Source organism: Branchiostoma lanceolatum, chromosome 12 (assembly GCF_035083965.1).
Source record: "Branchiostoma lanceolatum isolate klBraLanc5 chromosome 12, klBraLanc5.hap2, whole genome shotgun sequence".
Classification (NCBI taxonomy): Eukaryota; Metazoa; Chordata; class Leptocardii; order Amphioxiformes; family Branchiostomatidae; genus Branchiostoma; species Branchiostoma lanceolatum.
In genome coordinates this window covers 16684289-16708975 of record NC_089733.1, presented here as the reverse complement: position 1 = coordinate 16708975, position 24687 = coordinate 16684289, and the positions used below count along the sequence as shown (strand labels likewise).

The 24687-nt window shown below is 41.1% G+C and overlaps 1 protein-coding gene across 2 annotated transcripts in view; it reads left to right on the top strand.

Annotated features, from left to right (window-relative positions):
- The window catches only part of LOC136445847 (G patch domain-containing protein 8-like), a 196899-nt gene that overhangs the window by 63584 nt on the left and 108628 nt on the right, over positions 1-24687 (top strand). For both annotated transcript variants that reach the window (XM_066444017.1, XM_066444016.1), the window contains exon 2: positions 14887-14964. In XM_066444017.1, coding sequence (XP_066300114.1) covers positions 14887-14964 — 78 coding nt within the window. The remainder of the gene's footprint in view (positions 1-14886; positions 14965-24687) is intronic.

Here is a 24687-nt window from a genome sequence, read left to right as displayed (position 1 = left end):
TGTGTTGGCTGGAAAGATGAAGTAAGTCCGATTCATCCCCAAAGTTGACACCCAGTCTTCATCTACTCACAGCGAAGATTCCCTTGATGCTTGCCGAAAAGTAATTAGACTCTGTCGATGGTAAGCTCGTCCAACAGACACAGTTTAATCCGCCTGTCCCCGCAACGGGTCCAACTGGGGGGTTGATGGACGACCTGGTATGACCTGAGTTGTCAGACACAAAGAAGAGTGTAGCCGCTGCAAATTGCCTTGGATTTGCGCTGAGAAGCTCTTAGTTATCGGGAGTATCTGTTGGATCAATGGGATGGGTCTGAGAGGTATTATGTACCTGCCGACAGGAAGAGACGGTCTATGGGGGGTATCCGTTGGGTGGCTTGCAGGTGTCAGGTAGAGAATGAAGGGGGTTTTATGTTCTTGTCATCAGAGATAATATGTGGGAAGCAATGGATGAAAGATTGGGAAGAGTTAGGCTTACCTTTTCATCAAAGGCTTGGAAGTTAGAATACTTTAAAAGAGGAAATGTTCGCAGTTATTCATTGTGCACGTTTTTTAGGCATTGGAGTTTTAACCACAAACATAAGAACCACAGCGAACACTACATTTTCTTCCTTTCGTAAAATTAATTCTCTGCGGGCATTTCCCCTTTTACAGTATCTTTTGGTGGATGACAGAATCTTATTCTACAGTTACAGTAGCTTTGCCTGATTTTATTACCTCTTGGATGAAGTTCACTTCCGGCGAGGGTACTGTTGTCAGTTGTGTACAGGTATGTGTTTTTGCACGTATAACACAAAATCTTTTTGAATTTTGGTATGTGGGTCAAGACTAATTATTGAGGTCATGAAGAAACCCTAGCCCCCTAGCATTATTTTCAGGTACCGCAGCTGCATTACAAGCTGACACCCCCTTCCTGATGTAGTAATATAGTATAGTCCAACAACAGCTGGTCTGCCCAGCGAGGTCAATGACCTCATGTTGGGGCATCCGTCTTCTTAAGCATCAACTATCATTGTATCACAATGATAAGGCTACGGCATTAGGAAATTCACACATGAAAAAAGCTCTACATATTTGTCGGAGGTATGAGCTCTTTGATTTCTTGGTTTGGTCTAGACTAAGGCATGCCTGCTTTAGATTCAGATTTTATGCTTTTGGATAATACATACTAGTTTTTGATCTGGTAGAGATTGTATAATTGTACCCTCTAAGGCAGCTGGAACTTAAATCTCATGATTAAAATCTTATTCCAAATCTGGTTTTAGGCACCAATTTCCAGGGTTTTTTAAATTTTTTTATTATTACCATAATTAGAGATCTGTTAAATGTACATTCAATAATTCAGATTCTGAAAATCAAGTCAACCAAAACCTTCTTTTACATGTAGTTTCCCTAATTTTCTCGGCAGTGTAAGTCATCCATAATCCCAGGCCTTCTGGGAACTAAAAGTTGTTGACGTTGCCAAAATGTTGACAGAATGATTAATTATAGGTCTGAAAATTACAGTCTCTCTCTCTCCCCTCGTTCGCCTGGCGGCATCTGTCAGTTTCTGACAAACGAGCTGTGCCGGTAACAAATTAACCTCATTTTTTATACCCATATCAAGTAGTAATTTTGTAGGGGTAATATAATTCCATTTAAAATTAAATGAAGAAGAGTGTGGAGAATAGTACATTGTACATTAAGTTAACTTTGAAGTTCCCACATTTTAATCTCTTCTTCTTGTCCTGAGAGTGTCACGGATGAACATCACCCTCCTCCTCCAGTCCTCCCTGTCCTCCATTGCTCTCGGTAGTTCTTCTAAATTGCAGCCTGCATCCTCATACAGCTGCTGTATGTAGGTTGTGCGAGGCCTGCCTACACAACATGTCCATGTTTTGGTGCCCAATCTCTAACTTGTAGAAATTTTATGAGTATTAGAGGAAATATAGTAACTGTTGTATATAGTAGTAGTAGTATCAGAATTTGATAATACTGCTGACACAGAGGTGGGCAGCAGTCGGCTAGTAAGATGAAGGAAGAAGGCCAGTAATGTATATGATATGTTCTTCCTTTACCAGAGAATTCTGACTTACATAATTATACATTTGTACATTGTATACATACTTGTAGGATTCTAATATACAATTGAAACTCTACTACTGGATAAATTACGGAGATTATTTCCGGAAATAATATCCATAATTTATCCAGTAATACAGTTTCAATTGTATATTAGTTTTGTTTACCTGGATGTCTAACCTTCATCAACTGGTAGGATTGAAGTTTATCAAGTGTTGCTGATTTTTTTGATCACCTGTATAAATTCTATAATAATGGAAAATTAACTATGCTCCAAACTAATGTATCATCTTGCCTGTCAAAAAAAATCTGAACTTCATAACATGAAATTGATGAAAATGTATTTTCCTAAGCTAAAGATGACAGTGAAAATAAACAACATGGGCTTCCAAACAATGAGTGGGACGGAAAAATGTAAAGCTAGATACTGTGTTAATCCAATAGCAAGTCTGCAGTAATCACTCCCTGGTTTTTGTTTTGCCTCCAGCCGTTGTCACCCCTGATGCATTGATCTTTGTCAGTTGTGATTTAGTCTGGGCCCCTCAAGGATACCGGATATTAAGGCTTCGGGCTAGAGGAGTTCAATTTGTCTTACGGTTAATCCCCAATCTGCCTGGGCCTTGTGGGTGGGGTAAAACCTCAGTCAGGTAAAGGAGTTATGGAGCCGGCTATTAGCTAGCAGGGTGTCAAGGCGTCTTCTGGATGCCCTACACTAAGAAAACAAAGAAATTAGACACCCTCCTTTTGCAGGGGATGCCGGCTATTAGCTAGCTGGGTGAAGGCGTCTTCTGGACGCCCTACACTAAGAAAACAAAGAAATTAGACACCCTCCTTTTGCAGGGGATGCCCGCTATTAGCTAGCTGTGTGTCAGAGTGTCTCCTGGACGCCCTACACTGAGAAAACAAAGAAATTAGACACCTTCCTTTTGCAGGGGATGCCCGCTATTAGCTAGCTGTGTGTCAGAGTGTCTCCTGGACGCCCTACACTGAGAAAACAAAGAAATTAGACACCCTCCTTTTGCAGGGGATGCCCGCTATTAGCTAGCAGGGTGTCAGGGCGTCTACTGGACACCCTATACTAAGATAACAAAGAAATTATAGACACCCTCCTTTTGCAGGGGATGCCCGCTATTAGCTAGCTGGGTGTCAGGGCGTCTGCTGGACGCCCTACACTGAGAAAACAAAGAAATTAGACACCCTCCTTTTGCAGGGGATGCCCGCTATTAGCTAGCAGGGTGTCAGGGCGTCTACTGGACACCCTATACTAAGATAACAAAGAAATTAGACACCCTCCTTTTGCAGGGGATGCCCGCTATTAGCTAGCAGGGTGTCAGGGCGTCTACTGGACACCCTATACTAAGATAACAAAGAAATTAGACACCCTCCTTTTGCAGGGGATGCCCGCTATTAGCTAGCTGGGTGTCAGGGTGCCTTCTGGACACCCTTTACTACTAACTAAAGATAACAAACATGCCCTCCTTTTGCAGGGGACACCCAAAGGACACCCTGTTTCCCTGGTAATTACATACACATTTACATGCGTTCCTCCACCACACACACACTGCGACTGTTGTTTTTCCTCATACCAGACACTGAGACATCAGGAACATTTCTCTAGTTTGAGCCCTGTACATGTATCTGTATCTATATAGCCGGTACAACCACCATTAGGCGTAACACACCAGCTTAAATGTATATGTTTAATAGAAACATACAATGTACAATGTGGGTATATCTACATGTACCAATAGAGTGTGCAAATTTAATCAGGGTTCAGAACACCCAACGACTTGGTCGGGATTCAAACCCCCAACCGTGTGATCCAGAAGTCAAAGCCGTCTGACAATTTAACTATAGGCTTATCATAGAATTGTAAATTTGAATGATGCAGTGTGCAATTTTCCCTATAGACTGGTTTCGTCACTCATAGGGTGGATTTTGCCCACAAACTGTCTATGTCATCGCGCACATCCGTAAACGGTAAAGAATCAAATGCCTGCTTCTTCCAGGCTCGGGCAATGTCGTTCAAACTTTTTTACAGATGTGCGCGATGACCTGGACACTTTGTGAGCAAAATCCCCCGACGACGAAACCAATTTGTACGGTTCAAATTTGTCTGTTCAAGTCAAAACCTTGGCTATGAATAAGTCTCCACACACAATCAGGCTGGTTCTGAAATATTAACATGGGATTGACGATGCATGAAATATTAACAAACTTATCAATGGAAGCCATCTCTTCAATATTGCATCATAGGGTATGATGAAGAGCAGTCTGAGTCTGAAAGGCCAGACAAATGCATTTCCTTGGTTCTTAGACAGTTTAGAATAAACTGTATGAACTTTAATTTGCCTGGTTACATAAATCTGCCACTTTGAAAAACAGTGGGTTTGAGAGATCTCTAGTGCAGCGCCCCCAGGTATGCACAGTGAAGATATACATATACATGTAGGAGTGCATTTTACTAGGGGACGTTGGGTTGGAGATCTGTTTGGAGGAGTATCTTTTCTGTTAGGCAAATTTCAGTTTCTGTAACATGAAACTGAAAAGCAGGGTTAAGCAAAGGTTTATGCAACATGCAGAACAAGGCACTGTCACAAGGGGGAGCTTTTATTGTTGTGTTGATAGTGAGGCACACCAAGGACATTATAATGATTATATATTAGTAGAATCTCCTTGGGCAAAGGTAGAAGATCAGGCCAATATTTTCGTTTACTTTGCCTCCGATCGATACGTCGTAAAACGCTTGCTAGAACTTTTACTGCATGACTGATGCTATCATAGGACGTAAAAATCATTGAAAACATAACGTCGGAAATGCAAGAAGAACAGATAAGATTAAAAGGAGTTATGGGGACAGTAAACAGACTGGTGAGGACATGTAATGTGCTTTGTAAAATTTACAGGCATTTTCTATTTCCCCAGACAAGTGTAAATTTCTAAAGGGCAACTGCAATGCAAAACAACAAATTGTACATCGTAGACCTCTGTAAAATAATTTATTTTTGTTTACATTTTTGTTTTACATACATATATCATTGTGAATTTCTTGCTGATTTTTTCTAATGTGTTTTTTTGTAGAATTTACAGGCACTCTTATTTCCTCGGGCTAGTGTAAATTTCAAGAGGGCAATGCAAAACAAGAAATCAAAGATCTCTTACCTTAATGAAATATTTTCGATTTTTTTGGTTACATACTGTAAATGCATTTAAGTTTGCGTGGTTTTTATTTCGCGCTATGGCAAAAATGGAGTGTTCGCAGTGGTTTCAACTTTGCCGCAGTGATATAGTCACATACTGCTGCAACATTGGACAAAATGTTTGCGACGGTTTTAAGTTCGCAGTAAAACGTTCACCGCGAAAACCGCGAACATAAAACCAGTGCGAGCGAACATTTCTGCATTTACAGTAAATCTGCCACTTTGGAAAACAGTGGGTTTAAGAGATCTCTAGTGTAGCACCCCCCAAGTCTGCACAGTTTAGATATACACACATTGAGTGCATTATACTGGGGGATGTTGGGTTAGAGATCTGTTTGGACGTAAATTCAGGGTGGCGGAATTATGTACTCTTTTAGAATATTATGTAAATACACAATGTAGATGTTAGTCTTTGGTGCCAAATTTGCATCAGCTAAAGGTTTAGGTAGCTGGAAAAAAGGTTGAAAGACTGGATAAGGAAATACATATTCCACTTGTTGTTATAGTAAAGATGGTGGCATGTTAAGAGTTGTGCATCAAAGCACCCTCCCCTCAAATTGAATCATGAAATAGTGATTTGTCTTATTCAGCATAATGTATTCTTGTCCATCAATTATGACTCTGTGCCATCTGGTAGAGACCATGGCTAAGAATACTAGTACTGCAGCTTCAGTTCTTTATTTGTCAAATCATAATGTATTTTTTAGATAAGATAGCGGTTAAAACCCCTGTAAAGGAAGAAAATTCAGTATCTGTTATGTTATGTTAGTAAGGACATATATGACCTGTACTCTAGTAAAATGTTTATTTGCCTTGTTTCATGTATGCATAATTGTGTATTTATTGTGATGGTCGTAGAATACGATATCATGCCTGTATTTTGTGTCCTGCAGTTCATTTCAATATCACCAGGAGGCACTGCTGCTTGATTTTTTCGTAGCCCCTTTGTGTTGACTGTTGAGGAATTCAGTTACATGATCATACAGTCGGCAATGTTCATGTGCATTGCATATTCAGTGGTTTGGGTGTAGACGTGGTTTATTTCTCCTAGGATTTGTTATAATTCTTAGAAATAAATAAGAAATAGTAATGTGTTATATCCTCAACAACTAGGTCAAAACTGTGCCATACTATCTGTCTCTTTTCTCTTGGATGTCTGTTAGTACTATCTTGGTCAAAGTTGTTGTGCTCTACCTGTCTTCCTGTAGTTTTTATGAAAACCACAAGATGGCATTGTTTCTGTGAATTTGTCCCAGCAATTTCTACACGAAAGTTTCTACAAAAAGTCCAAAGAAAACATTTTGGGTTCATAACATAAATTAAAAGAGTAAAAATTGTCAGAAAAATCTAAATTCAAATCTTACTGTCTCTCTTCAGAGCTTGAAATTGAAATTTTATGGCTAACTTAACAAATTTTTAACAAGTAATACATGAAAGGTTTTATAATATGTTTTTGTCAAGTATATGCTGTTTAATTACCTTCGCCGAGAAGGTTATGCATAGGGTAGCGTTTGTATGTATGTATGTGTGTATGTAATGTACAGCATAACTCGAGAAGGCCTGCATGGATTGTTTTGATATTTGGTAGGTGGGTAGGTCTTGATGAGACTAGGAAATGATTAGATTTTGGGTCCCCTAGCGGCTTGTTACGGTACTGCAGCGGAACTTCCTGTTTTGATATCTCGTGTTCTGGACATGCTATGGAACTGATTTTTGAGTGGTAGATAGCTCTTTGGACAGAGAGTAAGTGGTATGGGTTTGGGCCCCCTAGCGGCTTTTTTGGAACTGCAGGAGCAGGTTTTGCATCTGACTTTGAAAGGGAATAACTCAAGAAGGGCTTGATGGATGGCAATGATTTTTGGTAAGTAGATAGCTTGAGTGATGATGTACATGATTAGATACCTTTTATGCAAATCAGTATCTAATTTGCATAATTAATGAGGGAAGTTTATCCATCCGCCAAATTCCATGATAGGACTCTGAAACATGTGACATATGTAAGTGAGGAAGAGAGAAATATTAATTGATTTGAACTATGCAAATGAAGACCTCATTTGCATAATTATTGAGAAAAAACTATAACTCAAGATGGCCTTGATGGATGGTCATGACTTTTGGTAAGACAATCAACTGGTCTGATTTATAATTGATGAGAAACACTCCTAATACGTCAGTCACAATGGTTAAAATCATTTGGCGAAGGTATGAGGTCGTGGAACTCTAGTTGTACATACATAACCCTATACCGATATCTAGGTTAGATATCACACACAGTCAAAAATTAGGATGATTATACAAAAGTCCATATGCACTTAAGAGAGCCCAGCTGTATATATCATATCCTGTACTGAAATTCTGGACCAGGTCTATAAAGTGTTTCTACATGTATTATATTAATCAGAACTAATACTCCTGTGGCGTAATCTTAATGATATCAAATATGGATTTATCTAACCCCTTCTAGTCCTTGTATTATGTTTAATACTCTTAGCATCATCTTTACAGAAAGGTAATACTCTGTACACAGAAGCTTATCCCGGATCATCTTACTTCTACTCTCTGCAATTATGTTGTATGCTCATTAAAATTTCATGAGCCTTGTATTGCTATTAGCTTTGGTTAGTAAGTCCGTGACGGTTGCAGATGGGGACAGGGTAATCCCCTTGTAGGTCACAAGAGTAACTTAATCCTGTTTTATGATGTAAAGCACAGCCCCGCAGGGAGGTCACATGTTTTAGAATACGGAACATTAGCGTATCGCAATGGGGTATGCCTCAAGGTCATCTGCCACTGGTTGTGACAAGGACAGATGCTACTGTATACTGTAATTCACTAGAAAAATTTCACAGTGTAAAGAAAATGGACATTTTCACTGAACTTTAACTTCACAGTGGCCGCATTTTGATTAATAGAACGTTTATGTGAAGGAATCATAAATAATAACGACAATTTTTTTCACGGTGATGATAAGTTCACGGTACAGAGGTGGCCGTGAAAACAGTGAACATAAAGTTACATTGATAGAAACAAGAATTACAGTATACCTATGAAGAACGGAGCATATTTTAATGGGGTATGCTTCAAGGTCACCTGCCACTGGTTTTGACAAGGACAGATGCTTAATATATATGTATGAAGAGTATATACAGAACAGTGTACTAGTTAGCATAGGGTAGGGGCCCCCACTCTGGTTTGCTGTGATCTAGACCCCCATATTACACTATAACACCAGTGTGGAAGAGTAACAATATGGTAAAGGTAGTCCAATAGACCCCTTTCCAAATACCGCGGCCATTTTGAATCCAGGCCGAGCGCACGTGGTTCGAGCGCGGGAAAAGTCAACACCCGGTAAGACCAAGCCAGCGGTAAGGCGTCCCCAATAGAAACCAGCGTTGAGTCATCTTCGGCGGCGAGATGTTCTCCTTCTCGGTGAAATCCATCCATATATTTGCATGGCACAAGTAGATGATATTGTTGTGGACACTTGGACTCGATATCGGCCAGTAAAATTGTGAATTTCTGCTCCTTTTCCACAGTTCCTGCCGGGATGTTGAACGCGCGCTACGGTGATCGAATGCTTATATGTTTACACCGCGTGCTTGTAGTTTCCCTAATAATGTTAGCTTAAGTCGAGAAAAATCCCACAAAACAAACACTTTTCGGGCTGGGATCCTTGTAGCTAAGTTTAGGTATGACTCTTGAGCCTTTTGGTTGTCGTGACAATGCCAACATCATCTTGAAATTACATTAGTTTGAGGGAGGGCCGTGTTTTCTGTGCAGCGTTACATCGACTTCGCTCAGCAATATCTGACATTTCCGCTGAATTTAATCCCACAAAAAAGACATTAAGATATAGGCTTGAGTTCAATGTCCTTTTGGGTACAAATTTGGCAGCATTCCGGCGGCTTTTAGACGATCTTTTCGGATTCCAAGAATTTAGTCTTGCGGACTCCAAGTACGTGAGTGAAGGTGCGTTTTCCACTGTATCTGACGTTTCTTTAAATCATTTTGCGCGGCAATATTTCAGATATCTGTTGACCGGATGGAACCCAAAAAACGTTAGATAATATTGACTTGAGGAGGGAAGGACCTCAGGCCGATATTTTTCCTTTTTTTTGTGGGGTTTCATCCTGTGGAAATCGAAAATATTTCCACGAAAAGTGATGTAATGAAACGCTACAAAGAAAACACGCCCCCTGCTTCACTCACGAACTTCATCAAACTAATCTTGGCACTAGAATATCGTCAAAGTCAAAGGAGCCACCGAAGTTTCGTCAAATTTCTATACTCGCAAAGCCCTCAAGCCTATATTTTCACGTTTCTGTAATATCATCCGACGGAAATTAAGATATTACGGCGCAAAGTGAAAACACTCCATCTTCACTCACGTACTTTAGGTTTTGATATTTCAGAAAACTCGTCAAAAGAAGCCGCTGAAATTCTGCTAAATTCCTAACCAGAATTAGACTCTACCAGTCTCCACGGGTTGCTGGGAAAATAGTAGCAATTGGCCAAATAGAGTCGATTGTATGAAGGGGGTCGGCTATGGAGATGGGGTCCAATATTGCAACCCTCCATGGCCAAAGTCCCCCGGCAAATGATCTACCCGTAGCCGGCGCGGTTAGTCTGGTAGAGACTAAACAAAAATGACCTTAAGCTCAAGCCTACACGTCTTTTTTTGTGGGATTGCATTCAGCGGAAATGTCAAATATCGCCATGCGGGGCGATGTAACAAGAAAGAAAGGAAAAGTTAGACAGAAAAGAAAGAAAGGCTAGACAGAACACACGACCCCCTCTCAACGCGTGTTTTCCCAGGCGAAGTTGGCATGGACCAAAATTACGGTCACAACCGGTAAAATTCTGTATATGTCTATCTAAGTAGCTATAAGGATCCCAGCCCGAAACGTGTATGTTTTGTGGGTTTTTTCTCGAATTTAGCTAACGTTATTAGGGAAACTACAAGCACGCGGTGTAAACATATTTACATTCGATCACCGTAGCGCGCGTTCAACATCCCGTCAGGAACTGTGGAAAAGGAGCAGAAATTCACAATTTTACTGGCCGATATCGAGTCCAAGTGTCCACAACAATATCATCTACTTGTGCCATGCAAATATATGGATGGATTTCACCGAGGAGGAGAACATCTCGCCGCCGAAGATGACTCAACGCTGGTTTCTATTGGGGACGCCTTACCGCTGGCTTGGTCTTACCGGGTGTTGACTTTTCCCGCGCTCGAACCACGTGCGCTCGGCCTGGATTCAAAATGGCCGCGGTATTTGGAAAGGGGTCTATAGCCTTTTTGAGGCCGTAAGGGCAGTGGCCGTGGGCTGTTATCCACTGTGTCTAGGGCACGGTATTGGAAGGTGCAGCCCATCCTTCTCCTTCCATCACCTTTTACCTCCTCAACCAAAGGTACCCATTTTTACACCTAGGTGGAGTAAGGAAAGTTTTGTAAAGTTCCTTTCCCAAGGACACAACATTGGTGGCGTCAGGGGGATTCAAACCCAGGACCACTGGGTTCTGGGCCAAACACCCTACCGTTACACCACACAACCCCACAAGTAACAATAAAGTCAAAGTCAAAGTTCCTTCCCGCACCGATGGTGCATAGGGCGGCGCCCATCTCCGTTTCAGTAGCCCTTGGGCCACACAATTTGTGCAATCACTACAGCGGGGGGCTAGTCCACTGGTAGTGGTGTGTGTTTATCTTCCATACTCTTTCCCAAATGCTGAGTGCTAAGCAGAGACACCAGTATGTACCATTTTTAAAGTCTTTGGTATGACCCGGCCGGGGATCAAACTCACGACCTACCGTATGCATGCAAGGCGAACACTCTACCCACTAGGCCATTGCACCGGCCTTACAAGTAACAATAAAGACTGCGCTAAATGTTGCAGTCAATCTCTACCCGAAGGGGATGTCGACTAACTTTTTATTCAAGTTTTTTTATGCAGACTGTCCGTCGTGAAGACCTCGGTTTCAGGTCTCTCATAAAATCTCCCGGTGCCGCAGAACCGCGGATTCGGGATAAAGCTTTTACATCCCCTTCCAGAAACGCGATCATTCCGTACGAAACGCACACGCACGGTTAATCCTACGACACAGGGGTTTTATTACCCGACGTGTCATTGGTAGACGGAGAGGGATCAAAGACTTAGTCATCTGGGATCCTCTCCTTAGAAGCAGAAAGGAAGATAGCCATATTTCCCCAAACTGATATGCTGTTATTGCTGTACGGGTGATCGGTTAATCTCCAACGAACGACCAAGTGTGCTGTAGTCAGCAAATATCCTCACGGATGGAATTAGGCTGTAAAAACTGCCGGGCAAGAAATGGCCATGCAGATTTCGATAACAACGTCCAACTGGGACATTGTTTTTGATGTTGGGGACCATATGTCTTGTGGAATGGAAATATTAAGGCATGTGCAACTGTAATTTATCGAGAAGAGAAAGGGTGACCCGGTGTGCTTAGCCAAAAGTACACGAGCTGTAGCAAAGCTGCATTGCACAACTTGCTAGCGAAAAAGCATCATGCTTCGTCCTCAGTTGGAGTTTCGACCGCTAACTACTGTAACACTGTATATCCAACCATCCAGTCATCAGTCCCTTAGCTTATCGCATAGCATGACGTTCTGCAAAAGGTTTCCACCTCTGGTGGCTCTTCGCCAGCTTTTAATTCAAGCAGACATATTTGTACGTGCAAGCAAATTTGACAAATGATTGGTAAAGATTCTATATCTGATATTTCGTCACAGAAAGTCAAGTCACTGTGGTTACCAACAAACTTTATAATGTCAGTTACCATCACTAATGACCTTTCTTTTGATAAAAAATGATTAAAATGGTCTTCTCAGAATGATGAAACAGATTTTTTCTGACCCGTTTTTTCCCTTGTTGCACCTACTTCAACGGTCCATAAAATTTGTACCACAGCTACAATAGAGATATCTATAACACATTACATGCTAGCAAAGTTTATTAGCGCGACATCAAACGTGCAGTGCGGAAAGAAATCCTCCAGGCTTCGCTACCGCCGCGACCTCACCTTGACATGACCTTCGTACAAAGGTCGTTGTCTGTGTTCTATTGAGGCCATTCTGGCGGTGTCAATTGTAGCAGTTGTACTGGGCTGTTTATCACCAGTAGAACTGCTGACATGTGCTTCGTGTTAATGAAAGCTGTAGTCAGCAGCTGCTCTTCTAGATTGAGTTGAAATCTTTATGTTCAACAGTTACTATAAATCGAGTCATGATTATTATTTTTCGTACTATGAAATGAATTATGGTGTTGTCACTGTTGTGGAAGACTACATTTCAGCATCGACTATGTCAAAATGTAAAGTAAAGTCAAAGTTTATTGCACAACGATTGTAACATCTACAATGTAAGGCAAAATACTACTGGCTACTTATATCAATCGAGTACAAGCTACAGGGAGATTCTAGGTTATACAATTTTCTAATTAGGTTCTAGGCTGTACAATATTCTATTACAAACTATAAGGTTCTAGGCTATATAATGTAAATGGAGTAAGAAAGATATAAAAATAAACATTCATACCAGGATTCCTGATTCTGGATTCACCCATGCACAAGGATTATCCTGATTCAGGATTCTTTCTATGAAGGGCTGAATCTGGATCAGAAGGGGGAGTGGATTTGGTGGATCCGGATTAGTCTGGATTTGAACCATCCACACCAGGATTCGCAAATTAGGATCTATCCCCATGCCTGGGTGAATCACGAATCACAAATACTAAAAAAGAAGGGCTCAAAAATAATAAAGATAAGGGGGAATGGGAAATTGCTTGATAGAACTGACTTAAAGACATAATTCAACTTTTTAAAGAAAAAGTTGTTGAGGAAAAAATGAGATATTTAGTCCATGAAACACTTCTGCATTGGACATGTCTATGCACACTTATTTGTATTGGGTCTAGCATGTCATTGACAGAAAGTGTCATTAGTACCATGCAAAGGTTAAGAACAAGTTCTTTACTTCAGAACTTGATGACCATGTAATGCCTGTTGCAGCTATGCACTGACACACACTATGCCTACATCAGTTCTTTTAGTAAACTTTGATGCCATCTCCTAAGACCCATGTAGTTTTCTGCTCTGTATTCTGTCATAGCTTCCTCTTATACATTAGAATTCCAAGAGTTGTTTGGTTGAAATAAAAGGCGAAGTCATTTCTCATGCAACAAGGTAGTTATGATCAGCGCGTACGAGTATATGTGTACCAAGCCTAGAGGAATTACTACCACTAAGTGTAGGCCGGTACGAAACATGTGAGCTGAAATGTAATCCCTCGCTGGAGTCAATTTTATTGCGTGCGATTGCCTCGGGGAGAAAAGGGGAATGCCCACTAGCCGCTCTGAAGCGATGAGTTCATGACACTGTGTGCAAGTACACGAGAAAACTAATTTTCAAATTTAGTGCGGAGAAGTTGTGAGGCTTGGAGAAGATCGTTCCTCTGGGGAGTTGTTTTTAGTTAGTATGGAGATGGTGAAAAAAAACACAATGGTAGAGAAGTGACATAGGAGACAATGTTATCCCCGCTAGCCGCTCTGAAGCTATGGGTTCATGACACTGTGTGCAAGTCCACGAGAAAACTAATTTTCAAATTTAGTGCGGAGAAGTTGTGAGGCTTGGAGAAGATTGTTCCTGTGGGGAGGTTATTTTTAGTTAGTATGGAGATGGTAAAAAAAACACAATGGTAGAGAAGTGACATAGGAGACTTATTTTATCCCCGCTAGCTGCTCTGAAGCTGTGGGTTCATGACACTGTGTGAGTCCACGAGAAAACTAATTTTCAAATTTAGTGCGGAGAAGTTGTGAGGCTAGGAGAAGATTGTTCCTTTGGGAGGTTATTTTGTTAGTATAGAGATGATGAAGAACACACGATATTGTTAGTAGGGAAGGACCACAGGAAGAATAGCTAGCAGAAATGTTTAACTAATTATAGACCTAAATAATGATGATGATGAAATAAAGTCAAAGTTCAATGTCATTTTATTTGTTAAAGAATGTAACCTGAATGTAACATTATGACAGTCATAGTATAATGTACATCACTAACTTTCCAGTTACTATAACTTATGAAGTACAAGTTATCTGTTAGGATAATAGTGCAAACAAATTGCTGAATGTACGCATGTATGTTTGTTTTTCTTTCTTTCTTTGTATTGCATACCCAGTAAACCGCCATGGTGTAGTACACCAGGAAAAGGAAAGGAAAGTGATCTCGAACCAGTTTAGCTCAAATGAACTCAAAGAACAGATGAGCTAATCTTCCACTGGTCGTGACAGAGAAGACAGACGCTATGTACAGTATTTACAGGTTCATTGTACCAGGGAAATTCCCCAAGCTCTTTTCGACAAGCACAATGAACAGTGGACCACGGCTTAACGTCCAGTCCTAAGGACTGCGACCCTTTCCGATAGCGTTCATGTCGGGTGAGCGACACAGCCGGGATCGAACCCGTGGCTTCTAGTTCCAGAGGCAAGATTGCTAACCACTGGACTGCGCACGCTACCTAGACCAGGACTAGTACATGCATGTACATGTACAAAAAATGTACCTGCAAAATGCTGACAGTGTTTGTTTGTGTTGTTTCTGCAGGGTGGGAACAGTTTTGACCAGTATGAAGAAGGCCAGTACGACGTGGAACAGGCCTCCATCTTCCAGCCCATACCTGAGGTAACATTCCACGGAATCTGCTCTGTTCTTTCCTACTTAACGACTTGTTTGTTTGTTTGTTTATTTATCTAACCTGGGGGATACAAATCACCTACGAGGCATTTTTCAATGTGTCCTTTGCTTTACATCAACTCAAAGTTACAACAAAAGTAACTCTTTATGATAACTCCATTCTATGTAGAGTATTAGGAAGGGGTTGGGCTTGGTTGGCTCCAGATTCTGAATATTTCCTCCAGCTGCTTTGCTCTTTTGCTTTTCCTGCCAGATAGAAGAATGCGGATAGAGGTGACATCTGATTATATGTACATTTCTGAATTGATACTGTTCCTACTCTATCAAACTGTCATTCTTGTATGTTTATTGCCTTCTGAAACTGTATTTTAGGATCATAATAGACTGAGGTAATTTGTTGTACATGTACATTGTATTAATTTTGTGCTTTCAAATTGATGATGTTGATGACACATGTATAGATGACATATAGAGATTTACATGATTTTGTATGTTAGAAATAACTTCTTTTCCAGCAAGATGTGGAGCATGAGGTACCTTGGTTTCTTTGTATTAATTCTGCTTTTTCCATTTTGTGAATATTTTGACGATGATTCTTGTCCAAATGATGTCTTTGATAACTCTTTGATTGTCGTACTTATGGTCAGTTTGCGTCGACTCAAAATTGGTTCTTTTTAGAACAACCAATTTCTTAAACATCTTCTTTGTTATGTCTCTCTTTCTTCCTTCATCATAGTAACACAATTGATGACTGTTCTTCTTCATGTAAAGATGTTATGTCTACAATGCCAACGTCTGCCTTCAAATTAATATGCATTTTCATAATGTACCATTGTGATTTTTGAACATTTGGGTACAATTTCATGTACTATTGTTATTGACTACCTGTAGTCTCATGCTTAGGGTAAGTGATTTAAGTCATTTTGAGCTTTGATACCATTTGAAAACAAAACAAAGTTTTGAGATAACTAATTCAGCATCTTGAAATCTTACCTAGTCCACATTTTTGGGGTACAATGGGTCCAGCTGAATTGTGTTGGCTTCAGTAGAGCTTCGATACAACAATGTATTTGAAAACAAGAACTTATTTTTGAGATATTTACTAATTCAGGATCTTGAAAGACTGAAATCTTACCTAGTCCGCATTTTTGGGGTACAATGGGTCCAGCTGAATTGTGTTGGCTTCAGTAGAGCTTCGATACAACAATGTATTTGAAAACAAGAACTTATTTTTGAGATATTTACTAATTCAGGATCTTGAAAGACTGAAATCTTACCTAGTCCGCATTTTTGGGGTACAACAAAGCGTCCAGCTGAATTGTGTTGGCTTAAGTAGAGCTTTGATACAACAATGTATTTGAAAGCAAGAACTTATTTTTGAGATATTTACTAATTCAGGATCTTGAAAGACTGAAATCTAACGTAGTCCACATTTTTGAGGAACAAAGCGTCCGGCTGAATTTTGCTGGCCCATTATTTGTCGGTTCAGCAGAGTTTGCAAGCGCGATGTTGAGTTACGTTAATGTCCTACCTCTACCGTCCCGCCGCAGCAGTATACTAAGAATCAATTTTCAGCAAGTGCGCATGTGGCGGTCCTTAATTGTATTAACGCACCATTTGTGTCCGGAAGATTGACTCCTCGGGCGGCCGGACGGGCACTTATGGCCACAATCGACATCGTTTTACAGGTTAGCGATGGCCAGGTGCGAGGGAGATCTGCCGACGACAAATCCCACCCTTTCATCTCCACCATGATTTAACAGCACAGATTAATTGGATTCTTGCCCCCAATTCAGGCAGATAGACTCCTTTTGCTGACGCTCCGTCATGCCCGTGATTCGAGAAGTGTAGCTGTCCTCTTGTGAGGAGCTAAACCTCTAGCCCTAAAGCTTGCGTAATGGAGTGAAAAGCTGCCAGGAGGATTTTCAAACACTTCCAAGGCGGACTTGTAATGGTGTTATCTTCTGGGTTTGTTGAAGCGAAGATTATCTCTTTAGTGATATCGCTCAGACGTGTGTCTAAAAGCCCCAAACTGATGTTCCCCTTTGTGTTATCAGAGTTAAGGAGAGTTTGGCAGATAACAGTATGTCGTGAAACAGCGGGGGTTTTTAGTTCCCAGACAGTAATAGTGTTGTCAGACACATTAACAAGAGATAGATGTTCGCTGTGCCTTGCAGTACACTGTATGTTCCTGTTAGAAGTTGTTTCATGGCTTTGTCTAGTGCTATTGCGACACTGTTCATGCTTACATCCACTCTACAGGCAGATTCACTTAATGATAAATACCAACTTGTACTGTCTATTGTTATTTTCCTTTTATCCATTTTGTATTTATGCATGTCATTATGCCTCTTTGTTGTACAGTGTATGTGTTGAGTAGAAGGCTTCAAATAAGCAATCGCTTCCTGCCTAATACTCAGTAAACATATGCGAATAAAATGAAATAAAATAGAATAGAAATATTGCGACACAGAATTGAAAATTTATGTTACAGTAGTAGTGTTGTCAGACACCCAAGAGAAGATAAGTACACCATATAGCACTGACAAACAACTAGATCTGATTTTGGAAACACTCGGAAGTTTCAAGTATCTTCCTACATAGTTTCATGGATTTTTCAAGTGCTATTGCGACACAGAAATGAAACTTATGTTACAGTAGTTGCTCTCCTTTACAATAATTCACTAGTGTAAGTGGCTATTGTACATGTAGACAGGATTCTTAATGCTTGAGTCAATGGGAGAAAATTTTGTGAGGAACCAAAAAGTGGCAGGCGGTAGACCACGTAGAGGTGTTTGCTAGTACTGGCATGACCGTATAAGTTACCAAGGATGCCTTCACCTTGAAGAGTACTTAATACTATGGAGGCGTGAAACATGAGATGAGTCCAAAGGCCTTTCCACCGCTCTCCCTAATCCTAGCAGATCGCCATGAATAGAAGCTTCAGGAGGCAGTAAACTAGAGAAGACAGAAGTAAATGAAATTGTGCAAGTTTCTCTGGTCACACCGCAGGCTTTCCACATCGCTAAGCTTCGCCCACCTCTTTCCAATTTTATCTGATTGCCATAGATGTATGTATAAACTCTAAGAGGCAGTAAACTAGAGAAGACAGAAGTAAATGAAATTGTGCAACTTCCCCATCCACTTGTCACACGGCAGGCATTCCGCATCGCCAAGGAGGTTGACATCGCTAAGCCTTGCCCACCTCTTTCCAATTCTATCAGATTGCCATGTGTAGAAACTCCAAGAGGCAGTAAACTAGAGAAGACAGAAGTAAATGAAATTGTGCAACTTCCCCTTCCACTTGTCACACAGCAGGCATTCCACATCGCTAAGCCTGGCCCACCTCCGCAGTCACTCTGCGAGTCCCAGGAAACTGCCAATCACTCCGCCTCCATAATGCAGTAGTTCCACCTGTTGATTCCCCCGAACGCGGAGCCCAGGGTTAAGTTTCTGCCCCCGTTCCGCTGAGTGATTTCTCCCGCTGCCAATCAGACGCCAGCGTCGGATTTCGGCGCAGGTTACCTGCTCAGCGTTTCGGCAGACTGGCTTTCGTACCTCTGACATCTGGTGGCCTCCCCGGAGTAGCTTACATAATTTTTCAATTGTCTGCAACTGTGAAAATGCCATCCATATATTGGTTGTATTTTTCGGTTTTACCACAGCAGGAAACAAGTTCTGAAAGGGGTGGCAAGTTGTAGTATGTACAGTAAATAATTATTCAGTGACTTACCAACCTGATGAAACTATTCACGGAGTATTTACGGTAGTTTACAAATATGTAATGTTGATACTGTATATGTTGAAATGTTCGCAGTGGTTTTATGTTTGCAGTTTTCAGGGTGGCTTCTTAACGCGGAATATTGAATACACAAATGTGTGTATTGTGTTTCTACTGTAATACAGAATTGTTTCAACTGCAAACTTCAATCACCACGAAAACCTCCTTTCTCCGCCTTCTGCGAAATCAAGTACCTGTGAAAACAGTACCAAGTTTCATATGAAAACTCTGAAGGAAAATATTGTATTTAACAAAGAAAAGCGATGCAGCCTCCAGTGTCATTTTTGGATAGCCCATGACTTCTTGTAGCAGCGTCTGATTTCGGTGCGGGAGAGCGAGCCATACCTGTTCAGCGTTACGGCAGAGTGGGTTTCGTACCTCTGACATCTGGCGACCTCCCCGGAGACGACCGGTTACATTATGTACACACGCCGCGCTGAATAATACATCAGTCACAGGGAAATAGAGAGAAATCTGACGCTTACATATCAGGGCTCAAAATACTTGGTGCATGTACACTTTTCTGGACCCAAAATTAGAGCTGTGCAGCTAATTTTTGTTCTGGTTGATCCGTATCAGGGCTCGAAATTCACTTTTGGGAATAGGTGCACTGGTGTATCTAACCTTATGATTTTCGTAAACAGAAAAAGATTAAGTGCACAACATAAGGCCTCCCTGGAGACAACTGGTTACGCTATGTATACACTCAGCGCTAAACGATACATAAGTCACAGGGAAATAGCAGAAGGAAATCTGATTTTGCAAATCTGGGCTCGAAATTCATTTTTGGGAATCGGTGCACCAGTAGTGCTAGCCTGGGTGCCATCCAATTACTACTGGAGCTCCTACACTTGCTACCCTGAACAAGTCTATAGCGAGTGTAGCAGCCCCGGTAGTAATCGGATGGTACCCAGGCTAGCACTGGTGCACCTAACCTAAAGATTTGGGTGCACAGAAGAAATAATCGGATGCACAACATAAGTTAGATTAGAATGTCAGCAAAACCTAATTACAAACCCTACTGCGTCTCTTTTAAACAAGTAGTAGATCAAACAAAGTACCACAAAGGTTATATTGCTTCTTCTGCTACTTAAATGTAGAATATTCCTTATACCAGCGTACAATAGTGCCTTTTATCCATAGCCTACAAAGATATCTAGGTGCACTGTCAAACATTAGGTGCACAGCTCCAATTTTGGTGCACAAAAGTGCACATGCACCCAGTATTTCGAGCCCTGCATATTGGCACTGTCTTGACTGAGTGATTTTGATGAACACTGATTCTGTACCCGCCCGCGTTATATTTACAAATTGACATTAAGTCTGCGGCAAGATTGCAGCAGAATTTCTCCAGAATCTCGGAAGGGCAAATTGCGCAATTTGTCTTCTTGTTCAAGCCTATTTGCTGCATATGACGTTCGCTTGTGCAAATCCCTTGAAATGCAATTATGGGGATTGTTCAATTTGGCCCAGACTGTTCCATCTGTCTGGGAGATGATCTAAAATACATAATGCCATCATTTGCACTGTAAAAACATTCCTCTTTATCACAGTGTGCCTGCATTCTCTTACTGTGTACCGGTAGGGTTGAACTGATTTCTAACATAAGACATGAAAAGAAGATGTTTTAAACATTGTTGGAATAAATATACATCAAATATACAATTGTCCACTTGAAAGTTAATCTGACAGTGTGTTGGTAGAAGTCATTCTGAATAAATGTTAACTGTAATTGCCAACACAAAAATTGGACTTACCCAAATTTTCAACTGTTCAACTCCAGTCTTTGTTAAGGAATGAGCAATCCTCATACAATTCATGTGTACACATCCTTGTACTCTCTTGCTTAGGCTCAAACTTTGACTATGTTGTACTACGAAATCCTCAAAAATAAAGCTCTCCTTCTGGAACCCAGTTTTACCACACGATTCCAAAATGTAACCATAACAAACATTTCAGCACATTGGAGAGGGTCCAACATATTCATACATATTCATCGGATCTTTAGTAGTAATCTTAGTTAAGCTGTACAGGTGGTACATTGTAGTTCAATTAGTCACATGGAAAGTAGGAGGAGCGTTATAAACTTTTTAGAAGTTCAAGTTCATTTGGTCTTGGTTTTTGCAGGGATATTGATAAACATATAGATTGAAGTCATGGAAAGTAGTACCAGTAGGTTATGTTAGCTTTTGTCTATTTTTATTCTGTGGCATCAGCATTATAAAGTTGATTTTAAATCCACAGTTCAATAAAGTGTATTGCTGGCAGCATCCCATATGGAATAACTTGAAGGTACATTAATTGTTATACCTGTCAAGATATGGCCTAAGTCAATAGAAGACTAAGTCAAGACAAGGTTGTATGCTAATAGTTCAATTAGCTACAGTCGTTTTAGTACAGGAATTATCCCAACTACCTGAACGTTCAACGCAAAGATGCAGGTTTTCAATTCTTCTGCTGGTCGGAGATGACCCCTCCAGGTAAAAGACTAAGTCAAGACAAGGTTGTATGCTAATAGTTCAATTAGCTACAGTTGTTTTAAAAGCGCATTATCCCAAGTGCCTGAAAGTTCAACACGAAGATGCAGGTTTTCAATTCTGCTGCTCCTGGTCGGGGATGGAGATGACCCCTGACCCCTCTGGGTCAGTCTCCATGGAGATGACCCCTGTGGGTCAGTCTCCATCATCTTCACACTCTCCTCCCCTAAATCTGCTCGTTGGGGCGCTCTAATCCTGCCCCAGTAGCCACGACTCTGCATCTCAAGCACACGAGGTGCCGCGTGCCCCCCAGCCCCCCTCGCGGCTCCCAGGAAACCGCGTTATGTTCGGGCGTCTGTTCTGCGCTGATAACGCAGCGCCCGCAGAGTGGCAGTCATCTCAACGTCCTCCACTCCCTCTCGGATGTCATCTGCTTATTACCGAGCCATCTGTCTCCGTCAGACCCCTGTTTGGGAGGCTGGTGGAAAGTTGGAGGACAGGGTAGGTTTGTTGAGGAAGGTTAGACATCCAGGTAATAAGATACGCCAAAAAACAGTTACTCTAGCAACTGGATAGAATTTTGAAACAGATGTTTCAGGCAGCTTCCGCTATCTTTCGTCAGTTGGGTTGCTTCAAGGTGGGACAGGGACAGGGTAGGTTGCTTCTGACATGGTAGGTTGCATCTGACATGGTAACCTCCACACTTCTGTCTGAAAGAGGATGTAAAAATTACAATCATGGGAATGATATATAATCAACTTTATCTGCACAAGACAGCTCTATATGTCATTCTAACGACCTTTTTGGTTGGGTGGTAGAAAGTTAGAGGACAGGGTAGGTTGCGTCTGACATGGTAACCTCCACACTTTTGTCTCAAAGTGGATGTAAAAGTTACGATCATGGGAATGATAATCAACTTTATCTGTACAAGACAGCTCTATATGTCATTCTAACTGCCTGTTTGGTAGGCTGGTGGAATGTCGGAGGACAGGATAGGTGACTTCTGACATGGTAACCTTGGAGCCAAACTTCTGTCTGAAGGAGAATGTAAAAGTTACGATCATGGGAATGATAATCAACTTTATCTGTACAAGACAGCTCTATATGTCATTCTAACTACAGTGTATCCAGCTGTCTAGGGTTATCGCTTGTGGTGGGCACAATAGTGAGAGATTCTTTAGGCAATCAATATCGGGACCTCATCACATCGTATTCACTGCTCCTAAGTAGCTTACGTAATTTTTCAATTGTCTGCAACTGTTAAAATGCCATTCATATATTGGTTGTATTTTTGGGTTTTACCACAGCTGGAAACAAGTTTTGAAAGGGGTGACAACAGAGTTATAGATGTAGTATGTACTGTAGTTTATACATTCATACTGCAATGTTGATACTGTATGTCTTGAAATTCTGAGTTTTTATTTTATTTTTGTGTTTTTTGTGGTACATGTAACATCTTACTGCAAAATCATGACACTGCAAATTAAAATGAGTGTTTTGTATTTTCCACTTTTCTACAGAATTGTTTCAACTGCAAACTTCAAGCACTTTGAAAACCGACTTTTCCCTCCTACCTTGAAATCAAGTACCTAAAAAATGAATGAATTTACAGTACCGAGTTTCATACCAAGACTGCCTACCTGCCTACGTGTACAGGCCAGAAACTGGCCCCTTGCTTTCCAGGTGGATCCTCCAAGAAATCCTGTCCTTTGCCCTAGCCTCTGCTTCCCGAATGTTTAACCCAGTGTCCTTCGCGATCTGCTCTTTCCATCTCTTGGGTGGTCTTCCCCGGGGTCTGGGGGTAGTGAACTCTTTGCTGTAGGCTTTGTAGACTAATCAAAACTGCTCTAAAGGAAAATATTGTATTTGAAAAAGAAAAGTGATGCAGCCTCTAGTGTCGTTTTTGTTGCGATGAATGAAACAATCCAATTTACCGGCAAACTTCAGTCACCAGAGACAAGAAATTAAGTTTGTATCCTAGAGGTTAATGCACAACAAGCAGGCTGAGTTTGTAAGGACTTGTGGAGTGGATATTCATTCATGGAGACATGTACGTATGTTAGCCATGACTTCTTAATGCAGAGTTTTGGTGTGAAAAATGAAACAATCCAATTTACCAAGTTTGTATCCTAGAGGTTAATGCACCACAAGCAGACAGAGCTCCTAACAGCTTGTGGAGTGGATATTTATTCATGGAGACATGTACATGTATGTTACCCCCGGACATCTGTCTTGATCAACCCTCTCTCACAACCTCCTCCGCAGTCAAATTGGATGCGACACAAACCCGATAGGATTAACTCGGCTTATTCTAATTGCCTGTTTTCCGATCATTCCACGCCGGGAGCGGACACCCCAGTCCGTCTTAGTCTTCCTACCTTAGCCGGGTCATCCTTTTCCTTCGCTCGTGGTTCTGTGGAATTAGCTGGGGGCTGCAGAATCTTCCTTTGGAAGTCAGAAATGTTCAGACTGCGCATCAATAACCCTTAGGAATGTATCCTCCGCAGCGGTTTGTAAGTTTTCACAGGAAGGTTTTTTAACGGATTCAGTGTCTTTAAGAAATATTATCGCTTACTGCTCTATTATTAGGGATGTCCCTATAGCTCAACTGGTAGCAGCCTCACTGTCCCAGTTAGTTGCTAACTGAAAGACCATGGTTCAATCCTGAGTCAGGACATCTCAGTTGGGGCAGCACCCATCTTTCGGAAGAGGGTGGTCCCGTAGAATTGGGGGTACTGTTTTCGAGGAGGTGCCTCCACGTTGTAAGCGAGAAGGGCTAACAACCCCTTCCTGTAAAAATATACCCTGCTACTGAATAGGAAAGGAAACTAATATTTATAACTTGCTGCCCAATGTACAAAGTGTATGCCACAAGGTGCTCAAAGGGTCTGAACGAACGAACAAACAAATGCACTACTATCACTCTGTACAGTACTGAGTCTCAGTCTTCCAGTGCGTTCTAGTGATCATGATGCTGAAGAGTGATGTCCGTCACTCAAAACATCTGAAAGTAATCTCCAAATCCAGTTGTTGAGATTGAGTTGTCTTTAAATATTAGCACTTACTGTTTGCTTACTTTCCATCAACAGATTTCATCATCAAATCCTGTGCTCATAAGGCCACACCAATTTATTTTCTTGGTTTACGGAATAAAAAAATGATTTTGAAAAAATGCTAGATTGGAAAAACAACATGAAAACAGAATCTCAGAGGAATGTTTTTACTTTGGTGCACACAGTATCAGGGAGTGAACAGGGTCAGGTGCAAGTTTTCACCCCAGCCTTCTGTTTTCATGATTTTTTTGTTGCTAAAATTAAAGATAAAAACCTGTTAACCAAGAAATTAAATTGGTGTGGCCTAATCTGACAAGTAAGCAAATGGATGGTTTTCGATGGACATGTATTTTGCTCATTACCCTGTAGTACAAATTGATTGACAAGCATTCATGATTAT